The sequence below is a fragment of the Strix uralensis genome, chromosome 5, assembly GCF_047716275.1.
Source record: "Strix uralensis isolate ZFMK-TIS-50842 chromosome 5, bStrUra1, whole genome shotgun sequence".
Taxonomy (NCBI): Eukaryota; Metazoa; Chordata; class Aves; order Strigiformes; family Strigidae; genus Strix; species Strix uralensis.
In genome coordinates this window covers 86,870,391-86,892,130 of record NC_133976.1, presented here as the reverse complement: position 1 = coordinate 86,892,130, position 21,740 = coordinate 86,870,391, and the positions used below count along the sequence as shown (strand labels likewise).

Genomic DNA, 21,740 nt, shown 5'->3' with positions numbered 1-21,740 from the left:
TGGAGCTGTGCATATCTAGGTACTGGGGGGTTATAAGTTTCAAGGCCTTAAAATAATTATATAGAGTAATGACTTGAGAAATGTCACCAGTTTGCTGATTTTTGTCTTGCTTTATGTCTTTAATTATGTGCCAGTGGTGTTAAAAAGCTGAGATCTGGATGTCCATATATTGTACACTGAATTTAAAACACAAATAGCTCACCATAAGAATCTTCTTATAAAAAAATGGAGAGGAAAAATCAGTCTGATTAAAAGGTCCTTGTTCTTATTAAGAAAACTGAGTTGTTATTGCTACCGCTGAGGTACGTTAGTCTAGTAATACATATATCTCTTTAGGACTAGACCTCAGAATAAATTGCAAGATCACAGACTAAGCTAAAGTCTTCTAAAACTTGATTCTCATGTATTTTTAAGGAAGTGGTCTATTCCAAGAACTCTAATGTGTGAAGTCTTGTTAAGGTTAAAGTCTCCGCAGCTTGAAGTTCATTTTTTTGAGGAAGAAACCCAGCTAACAATAAAATTGGGTAATGTCCCGTGATACTGTCACAAGTAGTTAATTAAAATACATTTGTAATCAGAACATCTTCAATGTATACAATAAATACTAGCCTCTCTTCTTACTGCTATATTGTTTCAAAATTTTCTTTAGTTTATTCAGTTTATTTTGTCTTGGGTTAACTAAAATTCAATCTTCTTACTGTTTTCTCATTCTGTTGGTTCTCGCTTACATATTCACAGGAGGATTTTTTGGAACATGTCTTAAAAGTCTTTTAATGCCCAATAAACCTTCCTTCAAATACGCTTGCTCTGGATATCCTCAGAGGGAGGAGAAACTGTTCTCCCATGCTTCCCGTGTCCTGGAGATGTGCAGTTGACTCTGTCAGCTGATGCTGCATTGCTCCAGATATGAATAGAAAGAGAAATCAGTAAATTTGGCCTTCTCTTACCTGTTGCAAAGTGAGAAACGAGGCATTTCGAAAACAGTTGCAAACACAGATCCAAATTAAGTTTGCTTATTTCTAATTTCTCAGTTTCTGGCCCAAGGAGCATGTTGTTCTCAAATCCTCAAACCAGCAGAGGGGAAAGACTGACCAGATGTTTGTTATATTTCTTGAAAGTTAATTTACATGTGTTCACTTGAAGAAGGAGGTTTGGTTGCGGGGTTTTTTTTTTTCTCAGCTGCATTTTTCTTTGTAATTCCACAAGAAATTGAATGATTTGGACTTTTCCTTCCAAAAGCTTTAGACCCACCTGTGATAAGCAGATTCCCTTGTACACAAGAGATCGTAACTCAGCTGGTGAGAAATGAATACAGAAAATGAACAGTGCAGTTGCTCCAATATTAAATTGCTCTTGCAAGCCTTTCAAGTCTGTATTTCTTTCCAGTCCACAGGAAATGACTGATAATCCTATTTTTTTTTCAGAGAAGGAATGTGGTGGAATAGAATACAGCACGTAACATAAAGATTAAGGTATATCCTCAAGTTAGTTAATACATTGGAAAGGTCTTGACTTTCTCCATCCAACTAAAATGATAGTAGTAAAGTAGGGAAAGGTAGTTGTAGGAGAAGCTGATTGCCTTGTATTTGCATTGTTACCAGTTCCTTAGAATATTGCCAAACTTAAAATATTTGGGATGATCACTGAATGCTGAGCATATTGTTCAGATTTACTGCGATAGAGCAATTTCAGTCAAAACAGCTTTTTCTGAGAAGAGGGCGGTCTTAGCTTTGGCGTTTTCTAGATTTTGAGAACTTTATGCTTTAACTGCAACCTTTTTCTATTCAGCCCTCTAAATATAAATCTTTGTTCGTACACTCAGTTGGCTGATTGACTCTTCAGCTGACAAGTAATGGTGAGATGAGTATATGTTCCTTATAATTCAAACCTTTTTCTGATAGGTTCTAAAAAAATGTCTGTAGGCTTAAATAAATATGGCAGTGGTTTTCAGTATGTGGCTCTCTTTCTCTGTACATAATTCCTGTGCAAGAGGTCCTGTAAGAAAAAGTGGCTCAGCTCTAGCTAATATTGAAAAAATAAATTTTATTTTGAAGATTTAAGCAACAAAAGGAGCTTGCAAGGAATAGCACAAGAGGGTAATTAAATTCGCAGAGTAACCAGGAGAAAGGTAGAAAGGCAGTAATGTTACTTTAGAGTCTTTTGGGAAAATCATAATCTTTCTATTATTTTGGTATAAGTCTTTTTTTCCATAAATACTATATTTTTACAAATTACCAAACATTTTCATAGTCTCATAATACTACTTGAGTACTTCCAATAATTTGCTTATATTAGTAATCAATGAAACTGAATTTTTAAGCAAACAACGATTAGCATATATGAATTCTCATCATTGGAAGCTACGTACCCAGCTAGTGCAAACTCTTGAGACAGATAGACATGAAATGAGTTGATAGTTCCTATGTTTAAAGCCCTAGGAGCGTAATTTCTCTGTAGGATGAGACGAGATGGGTGATTTTTCCCACCTACCTTAAAAACCTGCTTTGGGTGAAAGGGTTGTTGCTGTAAGTGCCTGTATCCTCTTTGTCAGGTACAGTGAGTGCCCGCTCCCGGGCACCCAATGCCTGGCAGGTTGAAGTCACAGGAGGTGACCCGCACACCCCTGTTGCTTGGGATGGGCACTAGTGCCTGTTAAGTTGACTGGGAAGAGTTGTGCTGCTTTTAACAGGAGAATTCAGGACACAGAGGACTGTGACACGCAGGATTCTGTCACACGCATGAAGTGTCTTCTGTGGTCTTGCTTTGCAAAATGCAACAGGAATTATTCTTTCTAATAAAAAGAAGTTTCCTCATTTCACTGTCAGAAATAAGAATGGCCTAGTTATTAAAATTAAATGTATACAAGCAGAAAGTAAAAATTAAACCTTATCCGTGAGGTTTTACTAAAAGTGTTGGCACTGAAGGAAATAAAATAAAATTATCATATAGTTGGGATACATAATTCAGTGCTGAATTTTGAAGAGTCTTGATGTTGAAGCTTTGTATTTTTATTTACACCAGCAGCCTCATCACTACAGCTCAGAAGAGCATTAGCAACGTGTGGCTATTCCTGACAGATGCCACACTGGACATCAAATTACTTGGGTGATTGCTAATAATGTTTTGTACCTGTGTGTGCAATTGATGGCAAAGCATTCTCAACCAACTAGTGGACGCAGAGCTGTATAAATCCAAAGCATGGAGTCATTCTTGTGTTTTGGGACCTAAAGCTCTTTCAGCATGAACATCTGTATTATTTCTAAATTGGACATATCGGTATTTCAGCTTATTTCTGTGGAAGCAGGTCTTGAAATAGCAGAATGACAGAGCGACTCCTGTTGCAAAATTTTTTTATTTTAAAAATTGTTTCTGCTAAAACGTCTGATTTAAAACTGGAAGTCAGTTGTGCTTTTTAGGAAGCATCATAATTTGTTAACATCATTTTTCATGCATATGTGTTTCTGTATTTATTTCTTTACAGAGTGGTCAAAATCGGGGTAGAAAGGGGATGTGAAAAAGGTGCCAGTATTCTTGTTTGAAATGTTAATATGACACTGCAGTTCATTAGCAACAGATGAATCTGTTCATACAGTTCTGTCTTCTTATTGTCTCAGACATTATGTTACTCAGTCTTCGGGCTTCTGTGTGGTTTTGGTACTTTCAGGGAAATGGATTTGAGAAGCATGCCTTTTTTAGTAAATTAAATGCACCTCAGAGAATAGGTAAATGGATCTTAAAGGCGTCTGCTGTCTTCTCCCCTAAGAAGTAGCCACAATTTTAAGTACAGTGATTCTGGACGTGGCTCTGTGGTGAGGAATTCCTCTGTTAGGTGTTTGACATGCTGTGGGGTATGCTGTCTTGTATCTCAAAGTGACTTTTACTCTGCCTCGGGCCACTTGAGACGTAGTATTGCATTGGTGCTAAACCAGCCCCAGGTACATCCAGTTGAATGGGCTGCACAACTGCCATTAGCAGTTTAGTTGTGGCTTCTTTCCCACATTTAATTTCTCACCCAGTGATTCTTGTGGCTCCTGACGTTTTCTCCACCCATGCCCCAGTAGTTTATAGGCTGGGTCGTATGGCAAGTTTTCTTTTCTGTGAACAAGCAACAGGTATGAAAGCAGATCCCAATATTGGTATTACTGCTGCAGAACACAGATCAGCTGAACTGTGCTTAAAACTGATTTAAAACTCACCACTGGATTTCACTGCTTCCTAGAGGTCTGAAACAGTGCTCTCATAGTCCTTTAGCACTCAGAGCTGGTTGGAGCGTGGCTATAGCATCCAGACAGCCTGTATTGCAGCCATGGAGATGTTTGATTAGGAATTTTTATTTTTGCTTGTATTTACCAGTCGGTGCCTGGCACTGCCACTTGCTTCAGTTTGGCCCATAGGAACTGCTTCGGGGCCAGTCTTTAATTTTCCCTTTACATTGGACCTTGAATGAAGAATATCTCTCTCCAGGTGGCCTGAGAGGAGAGACATTTCAGGTATGCTTTTAAGAAACCAACTTTAGATGCTGGGTAAAACCCTGCCAGTTTTGAGGTCATTATTTCTCTTTTGAAGACTTTAGACAGTTCCAGCCTGATGTGCCTATCAGGGGACTGTAGCAATTCTTGAGATTGGTAGCAGAATAGGAGAAGATGGTATGTTGAAGATATTGGAGCCCTTTTACAGGTATATCTGGTATTCTTTGGTTAAATCTAAGCATGTGATATTCAGGATATGATTCTTATATTTTGTTGGGGTGTTTTTAAACTAATTCTTCTTTTATGGGACAGACTATACAAGAAGTCCAGAGTGCACGCTGTTGTTGAAAAGTAAATTTGGGGGCATGCTCTTTCTAATGTAATTGTGGAGCTGCTGTGGTCACGGGTGCACAGACTGCTCTAAATTCACAGGTTCGTGCAGCACTACTGCTCTGACTACAAATACTGATTATAGGATAATCGTATAAAGTGCAGTGTGTCCTCTTCCCATTTTTAGATACGGTTTAGCAGCTAGACATGAAATTCATCAATGCCGTTTGACCAGTCAGCTCTTTGTGGAAGAGCTCCACAAATGACAGTGAGTCCAGGGCTGCTAAGATGGTTGACATAATCAGAAGGTACATCTATAAAACTGGTTTTGTACAACCTGTGTTCAAGCAATTATCTGGCCTCTCTGTTCTTCTTTTTCATTTCAGTTCTCCTGAGTATTATTAGACAATGAAATTACATGTCCACAAAATTCAGATTTAGTAAACTGGCCACAGGAAACGATTATTTATTTTAAAAAAGCATGAAGGAATAAATAATTTTAAGTGCATATTTGATTTAATTGTAACAGCTGTGCGATACATTATTCTCAGACTTTGGAATGAGGTGCTGGGACTGACATAAGTTGCTCTGAGTATTCCCTGGATTAAAAATTCTTGCTGTTTGGATTCTGTCATGAAGTGGTTGGCATCCCAGCGATCATGACAAGTGTACGTGTTGGCAAGGAATTAAAAATGGTGGCGCCTCTGAAGTTTTCCAGGAGGTTTACTGCCTGGGGATGGTAGACAGTTGTAGCTGTTACTAATGCCATTCTGTTGTCTGTGTTGCAGCTAATTTCTAAAACAAAGCAAGATTGGTCGCATGTTCCACTTGGTAGTAGGAACTGCTAACGTTTGGTTTTCTTTGAGCGTTTTCTGACACTGGAGTTTTCATGTGCCCACTTCTCTTTTTGTTGTTTTGATAATATATTAAATCTGATTACAAGATCTCTCTGCCTTTAAACCACAGTAAGGGCTGCTTGAGAAAGCATGACCCTCCAAAAAATTTTACCCTCAAGAGGAAATATCTGATTTTTCGTTTGTCTTTGATCCGGTCTCATCAATGCAATTTTACTTCTTCAAACAATTGAGCCTGCAGTTCATTATAGTGCAAGACCGGAACCCTTCTATTACCTTATTTTTAGCAACAGTTGCATTGAGCCTTAAAATCACATTTGCAGAAAGGCAGGTCTGCACCGATCCTAAATCTTAGCCCTTAAAATTTACTGTCACTTATGCTTCCAAGGGGGGCACCAGAAGAATGAAGTCCAGCACCTTTGTTCTCCTGAGAGAAGACCAGTTGGATGTGACGTATTGTTCAGTGGTGTGGCTTGATGATATTTCTCTATGGCCAAGTCAAATTAAGCATACGGTAACCTCACAAAACAATTTCAATTCTCACATCTTTGCAGTATTTTCACTTGCTCTCCTAAAGTACATTAAACAATGTTTTTACTTCTTTGAAGCGTAGCATTGTTTGGCTCGTGTACTTGACCTAAGGATGCTGTGTCTGTTTTACCGTCAGTCCCTCTGGGATGGTTGTGTGTGACCCATTTTGAAGTGCTGGCTGTCGTGTGAATGTTAATGGCCACCTCCACCTACGAATCGAGGGTGCACGGTGGGAGAGCACTTTGACTCCGTGCCTCGGGCATGTGCACCCTTGGTGGTGACTCGGTAGAGCTTCTCAACCCGAGGCAGCAAGGCACTCTGCACCTGCAAAGCAGCTCAGCCCAGCAGGAGGGACCGAAGGGGAGCTCTGGGCCTACAGGTTTTAGCGTCTTCCCAAAGCAGAGCTTCCGACTATATTTCAGAGCTTAGGTACTTGATTAAAACATAATTTCCCGGCAGCTTATGGAGCTGAGAAGCTCTTAAAGGCATGAATTAGTGGGGAGACAGGTTGTGTCTGCTATGGAGTCGAGGAGCTGTGGTGCAGAAGAGAAAAATCATTCTGCTAGGTGATTTGTTAGGTTCAAGCGATGCTTCCAGAAATTTTCAAGCAAGAATGTTTATCTGCAGTGGGGACTGACTGACACTGTCACTTCTTCTTGGGAAACTCTCCATTAGAGAATGTTGTAGTTTTCTTAAACATGGCTATTAGAAGTCTAGGAAAAGAAATATAATACTTCAATTAGGGAGGAGGGAGGTGAGGGAGAATACTTCAGAAAATTTGGAGTGTCTGCCAAGTTTGTCAGAACAACCTCCTCTGCAACCTAACTGGAATTTGGAAAGAGGAGCATAGTTTGCGAGTTTGAAAAACTGGGTATTTTATTCTCATTGTACTTGACTGAAATATCCATGTATTATATGTAGCAAAGCTCTCCAAATACCTGTGTTAAAGTTGGCTGCAAAAGTATGGAGCCCTCATGTTACTTACCTAGCATACTGTGCATGGAAACATGGTTAGCATCAGGCAGGCTGAGACCCACTGAGAGAAAAAAGTCTGATTAGCAGCACCTAGAAATGGGCAAATGAATCCCCTGCAAGGAACCAGACCACTAGGAATGCAAAAATTCCAGGCCAGGAAGATTTCATGCGTATGTGGAAGAATTGTGTCTGTATATGAACCTGACAAAGGGAATAAAAATGACAAAATGAAGGTGCAGCTTTTTTACATTTTCACAGGACAAAATGAAAGAGTGAAATAAAATTGCCAGGAATGAATACACAAACCCTGGAACAGCTGAGGAAAATGTTTGAGGAAAATATACAGGAGGTAGCAGAGCACTTTTTGCTGAATCCCAAAAGCAAGAAGCAGAGGATAGATGCTTGCATCGTGTTGCTGAGAATTCTGGCATGCACGTGTACTTCAGAGACATAAAAGATCTCCTAATTAGAGACAGGATCATTTGTGGGACATGTGATTTCAGTTTGTAGGAGGAATTGCTGAGAAAAAGACATCTAACCCTAAAGGAATGAATCAAAAGAACAAGAGGAGCTGAACTGTCCAGGGAAAGGAGCAGAACAAGGCCTGCTCTTGCAATACACAGGCTCGCTTAAAATGAATCCAGGAAACGGGGCAGAGACGGGCTCGTGAAGGATGCTGCTGTGGCAGCGTGCTGGTACACTCCTCTGAACACGTGCCGGAAGGGACATGGAAATCATCATTACTGAGGTCTCGGTGCTGCGTGCAGCCTCTTCTGTGAAAAAGCAGCTGTACTTGAAGTCGTGGAGAAATTGCCCCAGTGCAGGAGGAAGTTTACAGCAAGACTTAAGCAAATTCAACATCTTGTAGCACATGTCCACGGCAGAAAGTGGTCACCACCTATGTCTGCAGCTCCTGATTGCAACAACCGTATTTGCACCGCGCTCGTGGATCTGCAGCCGGTAGCACTGTTGTGGCTAGTGTTAGCCAGGCAGCGGTGGGAGGCAGAGGGCAGGACGAGGGCGACCGGGTTGTGGGGAGGCAGCCAGCCGGGGGTGAAATGAAGACTGTGAGCAATGCACGAAAGCACAATAACGTTAGGGGCTGGTAGGAACGGAGTCACAGGAGTGGAATTCAGTAGCGAGCAGCGGGACGGTGCAGTGTGTGTCTGGCTGACGCCTCGTGGGCTCTCCCGTCCTCGGCCAGAGATAAAGGAGGCAGAAAGAAACCAACAGGCACTATGATGGGGCTTCAGTGAGGTGAAATCAAGTTCTGTTTCAGCAGAACGGGAACCAAAAGGGTGTTCTGGAGCTCAACATGTATGAAGGAATAGGAGATCAAGCTGATCCAAGTGGGCTGGGTGGGGAAGGCCAGCCTTTAGGTGTCTTTGGGTTATCAGCCTCTGGTTAGTCACCAGATGTTTGCATGAAAAGCACATCCAGAGGAAAGTTGTGGTGACTTATCTGCGGTTCAGAGAGAAGTAGGACGACAATGTTTGAAAGAGGCACCAGGAAGTTAATCCATCTGAGCATGACCTGAATGTTACCCCCATTTTTTGTGTTTCTCTACACTGTTCTCTAAAGAAACGCCAATTATGTTTTAGAAGAATAAGGGCCTCTCATGTTGTTATTCATCACGTGGTACATGAAACACTAACACTAACTCGGAAATTGTGAGTTAACCTTGTCCTTTCATCACGTATGATCATCTCGTCGCTAGACTGGTGACTGCTCAAAGCTGCCTGAAAATGGTTGGGCCCCAGACAACTAAACTTTTATGCATCAGTACAAAAGCAGCAAAGAAGATGAGAAGGAAAACTGATTGTCCCAAGGGACACGGCATAGTGGTTTGGGTAGTTCTGCTTAGAAAGTCATTTGTGGCTTTTATAATGAGGAACTTAAGGTTTGAATTTTCAGACTTATTAGCTGTACATTTGTTTGTTTTTTATTAACTTAATATACTACGTGCCACATTTTCTTTGGGGTATTGAGTCATGTGATGGATTCATCCAGTTTAGCTCTAAATGCGTGGGCTTGCTCTTTCATAAAACTTTGAAGAGATCTGAGTCTCAGATTTCTTGAGTTGTTTTATTTTATGTCTGTATATTTTTGGTACAGCAGCTAATGTTTTCTGTCCTGTTTGCTTTCTGAAAATATGTGCTTCTGGCTAATGTGGAAAGGTAATGTAGTTTTCAGTTGTTCTCTTCCTTGACCCGTGAGAATTAGAGTTGTCCTCTTACATGAGCAGACACAGTTAAACCACTTCAGTCTACAGAAGAATCACTGGAAGTTTCCAATCCCCTAGCTCTCTGCTCTAGTAGAAAAGAAAAACAAGATCTGAAAAGTCTGAGAAAGATACAGCTATTAAGCTAATACAGTACACTTCATCTAGCTGCTAAAAATCTTGACTGTTAATAGTGATTAAATATAATTGCATCAGTAAAGGTGGTGTAAAAAAAAAAAAAAGCCCTTTCATTAGAAGCTATCTTTAGGAAACCCTGATTCCTTGAGTTAAAAAGTTACGTGTAACATTGCTGTTTTATTTTGGGTAGTGCTTTGAAGGTTTCTTAAACCCAGGAATATGTAGAAAGAATAAATAAACCATAGCAGAACAAATACACAGTTCTGAAGTATTCTCTTGGTTTCATTATATATCTGCAGTACATGTGGTTTATTCAAAAAGAAAATTGGGCATAAAACTGAAAAGTTAATGGAAAAATATTCAACCATCCTAAAGATCTGACCAAATAATAAAGATATTTGCAAGAAAAAACAAATGAACAAACCACCAGCTATGTGCCAGATAAAATTTTCATTGAATGGAATGGAAGGACTCCCAGTAATTTCAGTTAAAGCTATTGAATCAATTCTTGGTGGTTGTTGTTGTTGCTACTCTTCAGTTTGGAAGGGAATCTGTTCATTATTTTAAGAGCTGAAGTTGCTAATCATATATTTAAAATCTGACCTATGTCATGTCCTTAACACTACACTATGTTTACAGAGGTTTTAAAATTTCTCCAAGTTACGTGATCTGAAAAAGTTCTCCCTAGGCAGTAAGATGTTAACACATTAAGCAGTTTTTGTATAATGCAGAATACCACATGCTGTTCTGTATCCTTGGAGCTGAACTGGATATTTGCACATTTGGATTTATTCTGTAGATGATGAGAAATGATGTAAACTGAAAGAGGACTTTAAAACCTCTTTTGGTGAAATACTGACAATTATGAAATAATCTAATTCTTACATAGCTTTGTCACTGCTAGTGTTAAATATTACTGCAAGTCTTTATTTCAAGAGCCTCAGTTACTACCAAGGCAAAAGTATAACAGTGAGCCCTGTTTGCTTAAAGAAATCATATACTCCAAATGTGTTCCAGAGGAATAATCGTATATTCTTTGTTGGGTATTCAAGAGAAGTGATAATTCTGAAGCAGAGAATGCTCTTGGCAATGTTTCCACGGGGAAATGCAGTAATAACGTATTTAGCTGTTCCCCTGAGCAAAGTTTAAGTCCAGATCTTGAGGTCACCTGTGGTCAGGTGCTCAACTAAATGCTGATGGGTCCTCTCCACATATAGGTGCTTTCTGCTTTTAAGTTGTTAAAGATATTAAAACCATGAAAATGGGTTGATATTTAGGGCATTTAATGAAATACTCAAAGAATGTAAGTGTGTAGATACAAGGTAGATATGTACCATACAAAGCAAAGATAGCGTGGATGATGAAAAACGAGTCCCTTGTGACTTTATTATTCCTATTCTGCTTAACTATTTGCCTTTTATTTTGAGAATCCCAATGTGGAAAAATATTTTTATAATCTGTGTTTGGAATTTTTGGCCCTCATGCAATTTTGATTCATGAGTTGAAATCCTGTTTCCATGGAAATCAGCTGAATTGCTGATCAGCTTTGAATTTCTCCCACAAATTAAGGCAACTGGGGGACATCATCTAGACTGATTCTTTCTAATGTTGGCCTAGTATTTTCTCTTTTAACCTGGGAGTTACATGAATGGGAGCTGTATTCCAGTGGTGATTTAAGTCAAGGTTCCCAAATGTAATTGTAACAAATTCTCTTGTATCCAGAGAAACACAGGTTTACCAAAAATGCAAAAAACCAGTATGACATGTACACACGTGCTTGACACCCTGGCAACATACACTCAGAAAAACCCCAGGGACAGCTGCAGTCATCGTCACGATGATCTTTTAAGTTTCTACAACCAACATACCTCATTTTTAGGGAGGTTGAGTTGCAGCTCTATGGCCTTCATTCACAGCCTGTTTCTCTTCCAGTTACTGCCAGGGTATTTGACAGACATGTTTGAATTGAAAGGGACTGAACATCATCTACGGAAATGCCTGTTGGACATAAACCTCCCTCGTTACCTTACAGACATACTGAGCAGGAGGAAAACCAACATGTGACCAAGACTTGTTGAAGTGAATAGCAGGGCTTTTTTTTTCCGGATTTCTAGAAGAGAAAAAGTAGGTCAGCAACTCTTTAAGATTTCTAGAGGACAGGACAGTGTCTGTACTGTCTCCTGATGACCAGTGTTAAAAGCTCGTAGATGTGCTGCAATCACTTAATACGTGACCGTTGCAAGTTCTCAGGAGGACACCAGGGTAATACCAAAACGCTGTGATCTCTCCATGTCTGTCCTTCAATCAACTTGGGTAAATAAGGCTACTCTGTTCATATGCTTGAACCTGACAGCATTCTCAGTAATTTTGTCCAAAAGTGGAAGTTGAGTCTGTGGGCAGTTATTGTCCAGTTGTCACCATCAAGTGACTTCTTGTGTGACAGCTGTCAACGACTTCCTCAGCAGGAGCCAGAAGTTCTGCCCCTGCTCCATACTATCACCACTAGGAACGGGTGTAGTTTTTCTCTGATGACTTTCAGAACAGCTGAAATAAAAATAAACACTTTATTTATCTTATGGGGAGCAGCTGAGGGAACTGGGGGGGTTTTGTCTGGAGGAGGCTGAGGGGAGACCTCATGGCCCTCTACAACTCCCTGAAAGGAGGGTGCAGAGAGGGGGGATGAGTCTCTTGAACCAAGGAACAAGCACCAGGACAAGAGGGAATGGCCTCAAGCTGCGCCAGGGCAGGGTCAGACTGGCTCTTAGGAAGTATTTCTTTGCAGAAGGGGTTGTTGGGCGTTGGAATGGGCTGCCCAGGGCAGGGGGGGAGTCCCCATCCCTGGAGGGGTTGGAGAGTCGGGTTGACCCAGCGCTGAGGGATCTGGTGGAGTTGAGAATGGTCAGTGTGAGGTTCATGGTTGGACTGGAGGAGCTTCAAAGGCTTTTCCAACCAAGATGATTCTGTGATTTTTTTAGAAAGTCAAAAAAAAAAATCAGTGCTTGGGAAGAGGGGTTTAAGCTAAACTTATTTTAATTGGAATAGTAAGGAGAATTGAGGCTCAAAATGCCAGCTCTGTTGTTTCCTTAGCTCTAACTCATAACTCAAAGAAGGAATTGGCTCAAAGGTAGGAATTGGCTGCTGTGGGGAGGGTGGGACAAGAATATGATGGTTTGCTGCTTTGAAAATGTTTGTTCGTCAGGCATTTGGGTGGGAGGGTGGCAGTGAAAACAGACCTTTACCCGTGCTGGAAATGCCAGGTGCTGCACTTCAGCAATATTCAGATTCTGAGTGTATTTCTGGCTTTCCTAATCTTTGATCCTGCCACTGAATCCGCGGGGGTGCAAAAATCCACCCACACAGATCCGATTTCGAAATCCTGGCCTTAATTATTTATGGTTTGGTTTGGACAAATTACTGTTCTCTGCAATAACCACAGTTATTACCAGAAATACAGAGCTATCTAAAACATACATATATACATTATGTATGTATATACATATTTTTTAAGACGTTGCCTTTATTAATGTGTTTTGAGGCTGAACTGAAATTTTCATTACTCAGTCTTGCCCTGTGCTGCTTTTCACCTGACCACACTGGCCTGGATCTATAGCAATTAATTTTCAGAAAAAACAGCTCATAATGTTTATAACCTGAAACCAGTCCTAGAACTAAGAGAAGAACATCTAGCTTTATACACCTTGCAACAAGATCCTAGTGTTTTGTTAAACTGCAAATGGACTGTACTTGTTTTTCTGCACAAAGCAGACCCCCCCTTTTTTAAATGTCTCTGGGCCTGATTCATAAGACTGCTCCATCTCAAGTTAGATCATTTTCATCTGCATATAAATAGAAGGTGAATCTCTTATTAAAAAAAAAAAACTTTTAAGCAAGGACAGTAAATTTCATGAAACAAATATAAAATCAGAATTTTACAGCAAAATCAGACATGCCAGTGCCATTACAGAGCCTGGAAATGCCATCTGGGACTGTTCTTTAATTAGAGTAGGACAAACTTGGTGACTTTTATGTGTTTCCCAAGTCTTCTTTTCCCTTCTCTTCACCTTACTTTTTCCTGAATTTTTAATCATAAATTAATGCTGATATGTTTGCTGTCATAATGCTTACAAATAGGTTACCAGTATTTGAGTGTTGCTTTAAATTTTGATTCTTCATATTTGTCCCTTAACAGACCCAAGTCAAAGAAACATACTCTCTTCAAATGTTCGTAGGTAGGATATGGCAAGCAAGGTCATTTCAGTTATCGCATGTTCTCAATGGGAAGTCGAGTGAAAAGTAGCAGAAGCTTTCAGGTAATTCCTGTGCCTACTTAGAATTATGTATTATTTGAAGTTAGAAATCTGTACCCCAGCTTCCAATGAGGTGCTGTCCAGGTACTTTAAAACATGTTCCTAATTCTCAACTGGCATGTCCAGGATTGCCCACCAAACCTGGTAACAGCTGAACGTGGTTTTCTCTTCATAAGATTGCAAACAGTTGTCCTCCTAAAAGGTGGGGTAGAAGACTTCTCTGTCACACCTCCTACGTGCTTCTCCAACCAGGGAAACTGAGCTCGTGCTTAGAGCAGAGGGCTTGGGCCGGGGCGGTGAGGGCTCCGCTCTCAGCTGTGCCGCAGCCCTCCTGCACGGCCTCTGTAGGTCACTTATCTCTCCGTACCTTCCTTTCACCATCACGTAATGCACTGCTACCTTGTGGAAGGTCTCTTTGTTAGTCTTTGTTGAGCACGCAGACGTTTCAGGTGAAAGATGACAGAAATATAAAATACAATTCCTAAATGTTCTTTGCTGCCCGCAATGCATTGAGAAATCATTTGCAAGAAGGCCGTTTGCATTTTATCTAAGGACACAGTAGTACTAGTTTTGATTTTCATCAAGTTAACATATGCTTTAGGATCTGAGATTTCAATCCAGTGTGTTATGGATGTGGATTGCAACCCTAGTCTTGATGTCCAAAACAGTTCCCAGAGTCACAGGAAATACTTGTTTTGCACATGTTATTGTTGAAGAAAACTAAATGGCACTAAAAGTATTCTAGAATGGAAAAAACTTATTCTAGAATGGAAAAAACTTTCTGCTAAAAATCACGTTTATATGAGTGACCTAACCGAAAATTAAAGAACCTCACAAAACACTGTATATTTGTATCATAGCAAATAGTATACTTGTCTTTCAATAAATAGTATTTATAATTTTAAAAATTAAAATACAGCATTAGCTGCATTTTGCCACGTTATTAAATAGTGCAAAGGATTTTGTCTACTTCAGTACAGTTAGCTCATATTTCCAAGTCATGGTTGTATTTAGTGCTTCTTAAAAAAAAAAATTCTCAAGCTTTCGGAATTGCATGTTCCAGAGCTTTGGGTACTCTGTTGCAGCCTGTGTTGGAACTAACTGTATTCTAAGCCTGAAATAAACCTCTTGAAGGGATCCTCAGTCTTCTTCTGATGGAAAGTATTAGTAAGCTAAAGCAGAGGGTCTATTTAAGGCCCTCAATGATGAGAAGCCAGTTGTACAATGGAGAATAATTTTACCCTTAATATATGTGTACAATATTTTTTCCCCTACGGAGTTACCGGATTCTATCAGGGATTGTTTGGATGCTACAGAACTTTATTTTAGAGATTGTGAGCCAAGGTTTAAAAATTACTAGTAATTCTGGAAGTGTCAGTGTTGGAGAACCAAACTTGAGACCTTGCTGATATCCCTTCCAAAGGTTTCAAAGTATTCAGCTTCGTGCAGGAGATCCACCTATACGGTGTCTCAGGTTGGGATACAAAAGTCCAAGCTTGTCACCTTTCAGCCTTTGCCCTGCTTTCATTTTTATAAGAAAATGCTATAAATACATACTTGCCCATTAATACAAAGCGGTATCTTATGTATTTAATAGTTTCCCACAGTAAAAAATTGTCTGCACGTATTTCTAGATGGGAAACGTGGGGAATGTTACACAAACAAGAAATGTGTTTCATCTTTCAAGCTACAGGTAGATTGTGGCTTTTCAAAATCTGCAGATTTTCTCTGTAAATTAATCTTCCACTATCTTTTGTTGGTGTATTTCAAGTTCCACCGGCTTCCAGCTAGAAAGCTAATGATAACACATCAGAATTGCACCCTTTTAAAAGAACAAAAGCAGGGTACGCATCTGTAATAGTAGCGTAATGACACCAAATCTGTGCGTGTATGGTTTAGTATTATTTACCTAAATGCTTGTTCATTGGCACGTAGACGATTTCTTCGATGCTTTATCTTCATATTATGTTTTGCAACACCAGTCTGGCATCATTAGACATCCACCCGCAAGCATTTTAAAGATTTTTCCACACAGCCGTAAAATTGCACCTTCCTCCTTGAATCTAAAATCAAGTACACCTGTAATAACAAAGCAGTGGAATACTATGCACCTCTTCTTGGATGTTTAACTGCACTGCAGTAGAGCTGTGGTGGTTTGCCTTCACGGACTCAGTGAAATTAAAGGTCGTGTCCTAATGTTACGTCTTCCTGTTTAAAATTAATAGCTTGTAAATGTTTATCTCAACTAGGAGTGAGAACGTGGTCTACGTTTGTGCTCTCCAATTCCCGTTTTGAGAAACCGTGCAGCAAAACAGCTGCATATCCTTTCATGTCCTTCTTTTGCTGTTAAACATTTACATCTTTGATTCCAGTTCTTTGCCAGGTTTCCCCCTCCTTGCATTTGGATTTCTGGTTGAAGCTCGCAGTAGTGCCGTCTAGATTTATAGTGGGTTACATTGTTTTTTGCAGAAAAGAGCAAGAGAAAGAAATAAATCCAGCGCAGAAGTACTGAGAATTCATGTACAGTGTCATACAGTATATAGTTTCTTTGTGTTCTGCCAATATGTATTTCAGTTTAAAATGTCTTGAGGCTGGTTGGGACTATTTCTATAGAGAGAGGACCAAAGTATACAGTATATTGGCTTCCATTTTGCTGTTTTTGGACAGTCAGGGCTGCTTTCCATTTCCTACAATGTTCCAATATAACTAAATCACATATACTCTGTAATGGAGGCTTCTGAGACCTGGGGCTTCTGTAAAATGTAAAAGAGCAAAGTAGTATTTATACAGTATAATATTTTGATTCGCTAATGAGCTGTGAGGTGGGTGTTATCATGAACTACTGTGCAGCAAGAAAGGTTCCTAAAACATGCATCAACTTACTCCATCTCCGAATCATTGCAGATAACACAGTGTTTAGTTTCTAATTAGACTTGTGTTGTGCTAATTCTCATGAGCAGTGTAAGTGATTGACATTCTGCGTTTTAGTGGCAAGTACCAGAGCAGCTGACTTCAGCTCCATGATGAAGCCAGCGTACAGCTGCTGAGAAAAGCAAGCCGTTCAGAGAAGCTGATTTGCAAGATTAACACACACTGATTGGTATGGTCTTGTTCTGAGGGGGAAGGAGGAAACAAGGCACACAGTCTTGAATTAGACTAATGATATTCTAGTCCTAAAAGGATTAGGAAAGAAATGTTTAACTGAAAAAAAAAAAAAATCCTATGCATAATAGTTCACAAATTATTTATTTACTTTGGATAGTCTTTTGCACTATCTCTTAGGAGAGGGTGAACATTATTCTTCCATGCCTCAGTCCCCTGTATTTAAAATACAGTTTGTCCTAAGTCCTGTTTTCTGTACATGCGAGTAATAAGTGTAACCTTTGAGGCAGAATCTTGTGAACTATTTCATGATGGAACATGTCAGAGCAGCATAGGCATTTTACATGGCTAAAATGATTTCTGAATAATTTTTGCTAGCACGTTTTCTTCGTGGCCATCTCAAGTCAGTATTTTTGGTAGTGCAGTTCCACTCTAAGAATAAGTAGCGATATGGATTGGATATAGACAGTCTCATTGAACTAGATTAGGTTATTGTAAGGTACATCTTCTAACTTAAACTCTCCAGTCAGGTCTGACTTCAGTCAGTTTCTAAATGTTAAGTTTGGCTTTTTCAAATCATTATAATGGCATTCAGCACTAATAAAGACTGTGCCTGTGGCTCTTGGTTGTAGCATTGCAAGTACCCTGTGAGGCAGAGCAGTGCTGTTACTCTGTTTTATGGACTGGAGAGAAATGGCTACGGTTAAGTCCCTTCTATGTGTTGTATTACAGGCAAGGGGCTGGCTAAGGAGTGGCATTTTCTCAGGATGATCAAGGTGTGGCCTGCTCCAAATCCCATCTGCCTTCTCCACATGCAGTGTTAGAGGCCCTTCCTGGAACAAGCTCCTCGGGTGATTTATCTGCGTGAGGTTGCCGGTACAGGCTCACTGGAGAGGCAGATGGGACACATGATGGCAGACTTGGACCAGTTGCGTTTGGCAGAGAACAGATCTATGGAATATGATAGTCACTTTATGGGGCAGAATTTCTATTGAAATGGTATTCCTTGTGGATTCAATCACCCAGTCTAGTGTAAATGTCAGTGGTACTGTGCAGCTGTTGGATTTTCGGAATGGCTAGGTGTGCACTAGAGGCTGCAAAGAGTGTGTTTGTACAAATCATGAAACAGATAAAGGTATTAGCTTTTGTCTGTGTGCTTCAGCCTGCCAGTAATACTTTTTTGCAGGCAGTGTAAATAAAGGTCTGATTTTCCTCTGTCAGTTGATGTTGGGGTGAATTAACTTAGACTTGAAAGCCTCAACAATAACCCAGGTAATAAAACTTAATCATGAAGAATGATAAAATTTGTCATCTGCTTTGGAAAGGAAGGTGTAGGGTAACCAGACCTCCCATTTTTTTCCCCTCTGACCCTGTTTCTTTTTTGTCTCTCTCAGAAAATGCAGAAAGAAGGCTCTGGACCTTGTGAGAGCATTAGAAAACTTGAAAAAAAAAAATCGTGTGGCGTAACCACCCACTTGACCCAACTATGGTCAATACGTTTTAACTATATGAAAGTGCAAACTGCTCACAGTTTATTATACTGAGTAAAGATCTTCTGTTGTGTTCTCTGAAGATAAAGCTTGTCTTGGACTTCTCTGGCAGTGGAATCAGGCTAGCTACAAATCCATGTTGTAGATTAGGTCATTTGCTTGTATTTCAGTTACGGTGTTTTTTCCAGTTTCTCTTCCTCCCCTGTTCTGTAAAAGTAGTGCAGCTGACTGGAGGGCTGTAGGCATTGAAAGGGCTGGGGCATTAAAAACAGAAGCTTTGGGTCCTTTTTCATACTCAAACAAATTTTTATATCCCAAGTGCACTATTTTGTGCTGCCCAAGGAAAAGGATATTGTGAACACAAAAGCTGTTCGGCTCTCCTTGAAGCCGGTGGCAAAATTCCACTTTCTTTGAATGGGAATTTGCAAAAAACCCATGATGGGTAGAAGAAAGCTGTGAGTCCACAGTACCATGCAAATGAAAAATGCATACATTCCCTTTTGGTTTTAGTATAACTGATTCTTTATTTTCTTCAGAGAATATGGAAGTGGTTGGTCACAGGAAATAGCTGTAACAAGGATTGCTGAAACACCCCGATTCCTCCAGACAGTTGAAGGGATGGCCCATAAAACAAGAATTTGCTGTCTGTAGAAAACCAGACTAATGGCTGCACAGGACATTGCAGTCAGGACTCGCTTAAAGCATTTGCCCTGCTTATTCAGCAAAATGTTGATGGAAAAAGGGAACAACTGTGAACCTTAGGAAGAAGCAATCATATCATGTCTATTCTAGTTACCACCATGTCTTAAAATAGAAGGACAATGAAACTTGTATTTTACAGAGATACATGATCCCTATCAGTTCGGTGTCATATCATTTGTACGTTTTGGAGAGAAACTGCTCTGGTTTTGGAGGAAGAGTCCCATAAACCTGTTACTCAAGCACTTACACATCATCCAGTTTGTATTAGAGCACGGGGAAGGAGGAACCACCTTGTTTTCCTGGGTGTTTCCTTCAATTTGGAGGGTGAAGTGTCAGCTGCTGTTTGAATGTGTAACAGTCACCAGTAAATCTCTAAATCTAAAGATTTGTGTTAACTAAAGCATCCTGAATAAGTCTTGTGTAAAGCAGAGGTTGAAATGTAAGAACTTCAAGGAAGCCATCTCTCTCTTTAAAGTGAGTTTTCCTTTGGGCTTCCTCGCAAGACAGCAGAAGTTTGGCTGCCCCAGAGGCTGTTCTTTGTGTACCTACTGCTCACCGTGCCTGAGCAGCCGTGTGAAGGGGAACCCAACAGCGAACCTTCGGCATCGCTGTGGCTTGTATGAAGGGAAGAGTGTGTAGATAAATGTACCTTCCAGATACCCGCATCAGCAGCGTGGCACAAAAACGAAATCTCTCATGTTCTCTCCACGTGAGACCATCCTTAAAGTTCTCCAGAACAATGAGGTTTCTCTGCAGCTGTGAAGAGCCCTAGGGCCTTGTCAAGCATTCTTGCACTTCTCAGCTTATTCTGTTGCACCTTGATAGAGATAAGACTAATTATTAGATACTCAGCTTTAGACTCCCTACAGTGACTCAGTGTATGGAGTTTTCTTTATCTATCCTTTTCCAGTCTAGCCTTACAGTTTACTTTAGTGAGATTATGTACTTGCTGATAATGACAGAATTTGGCTACCAGGAAAGGACATGGTTTTGACCTCCATGGGATGTTACTGATCTGTAAATCATCTGATGTCTTCCAAATAGTGGCCACTCCATCACTTTTCACAATATACCTTGCCTTAAGATTGGAAAATAGTGATATTGGGTGGTCAGCTTCAGGAATCTTCAAAGGGACCCGGAATCTTCAGAAACTGCTGTTAGGGAAGATTGCATCTTCTAAAGTCACATTGCCCTAAGTTTTGAAAATTTCAGGCTTGCATCAATATTCATGAGAGATCCAAGCTCAGTGATATTTAATGAAAGAATACCTTTATGGAAAGTACTTTACATGCACAGTAGATGCATTTTAGAACCCATTTGAAATGTGTGTGTAGATTCTGATGTTCCCAGAAAGGCAAAACTTAGCAAGCAGAAGCATTTGAAACTGGGAACTAATGTGTCAGTCTTCTGCTGCTGGAACTGGATTTGAATTAGACCTATATGCTGCTGTGTGACCTTTGACCACATAACACATCACTTTACCATGTGCTGTCGTCAGTACCTAATGATAAGGAGAGGTAGAGAAGCTGAAGAAGCAGGGGGTAGTGGAGACTTGGACTTGTGCCTGTTACGGGCCCATGATAGTGTTTGGTTGCTAGGGCTTATTGTCAATGACCTCTAACTTTCATTCAGATGTTTTTTAAAGGTAGAAGAAACTAAGTATTGTACACAACTACCAATTGTAATTCAAAATACATAATTTTTTTTTACGATGCAATCACAGAATCACAGAATCGTCTCGGTTGGAAAAGCCCTTGAAGCTCCTCCAGTCCAACCATTAACCTCACACTGACCATTCTCAACTCCACCAGATCCCTCAGCGCTGGCTCAACCCGACTCTTCAACCCCTCCAGGGATGGGGACTCCCCCCCTGCCCTGGGCAGCCCATTCCAACGCCCAACAACCCCTTCTGCAAAGAAATACTTCCTAAGAGCCAGTCTGACCCTGCCCTGGCGCAGCTTGAGGCCATTCCCTCTTGTCCTGGCGCTTGTTCCTTGGTTCAAGAGACTCATCCCCCCTCTCTGCACCCTCCTTTCAGGGAGTTGTAGAGGGCCATGAGGTCTCCCCTCAGCCTCCTCTTCTCCAGACTAAACCCCCCCAGTTCCCTCAGCTGCTCCCCATCAGACCTGTGCTCCAGTGATCACTTGCAGTAAATACGAGAATAAGGAGTGTTAAAACTCAGATCATACTGATTGTTATTTTTTAAGAGAAACGTGAACCTTAAATTGAAACAGCATGTCCACAGTAACTGTTGACATAGGTAAACTGATGCAACGAGACTAGAAGCAGTTATGATACATGTGATGACTGGACTAGCCAGGTGACCTCCAGAGAGAGAGTGCACCAGTTATGTCTGCTGTGTACTCTGTACCACAGGCTGGCAGGATCTGGAAGAAGCAGTGAGAAGGAGAATGCATTTTATTTGATGTTCAAATTTTTGTTTTGAGGAGTCCATACCCAAGTTGCTTCAGCCAGGGAAAGGCTGACAGCGGCCTAAGGTCTAAGGATGTTAGAGGGAAAGGCAGGTTTTGCTTTGGGTTTTTGAAAGATAAGCAGAATCAAGGAAAACAAGAAGAAAACAAGTATACTTTGGGCATTCCATAACATCCAGATCTGTGTGA

At 40.5% G+C, this 21,740-nt stretch overlaps 1 protein-coding gene across 4 annotated transcripts in view; it reads left to right on the top strand.

The window, feature by feature from the left end:
* Nucleotides 1-21,740, top strand: part of LOC141944856 (uncharacterized) — a 127,070-nt gene that overhangs the window by 47,810 nt on the left and 57,520 nt on the right. The window contains exon 5 of one of the 4 annotated variants that reach the window (XM_074872109.1): nt 7,418-7,494. The exons of the other annotated variants lie outside the window; for them this stretch is intronic. Within the exon in view, the coding sequence (XP_074728210.1) occupies nt 7,418-7,427 (10 nt within the window). The 3' untranslated portion in view covers nt 7,428-7,494. Of the gene's footprint in view, nt 1-7,417; nt 7,495-21,740 lie in introns of those variants that run through there. 4 annotated transcript variants of the gene reach the window in all.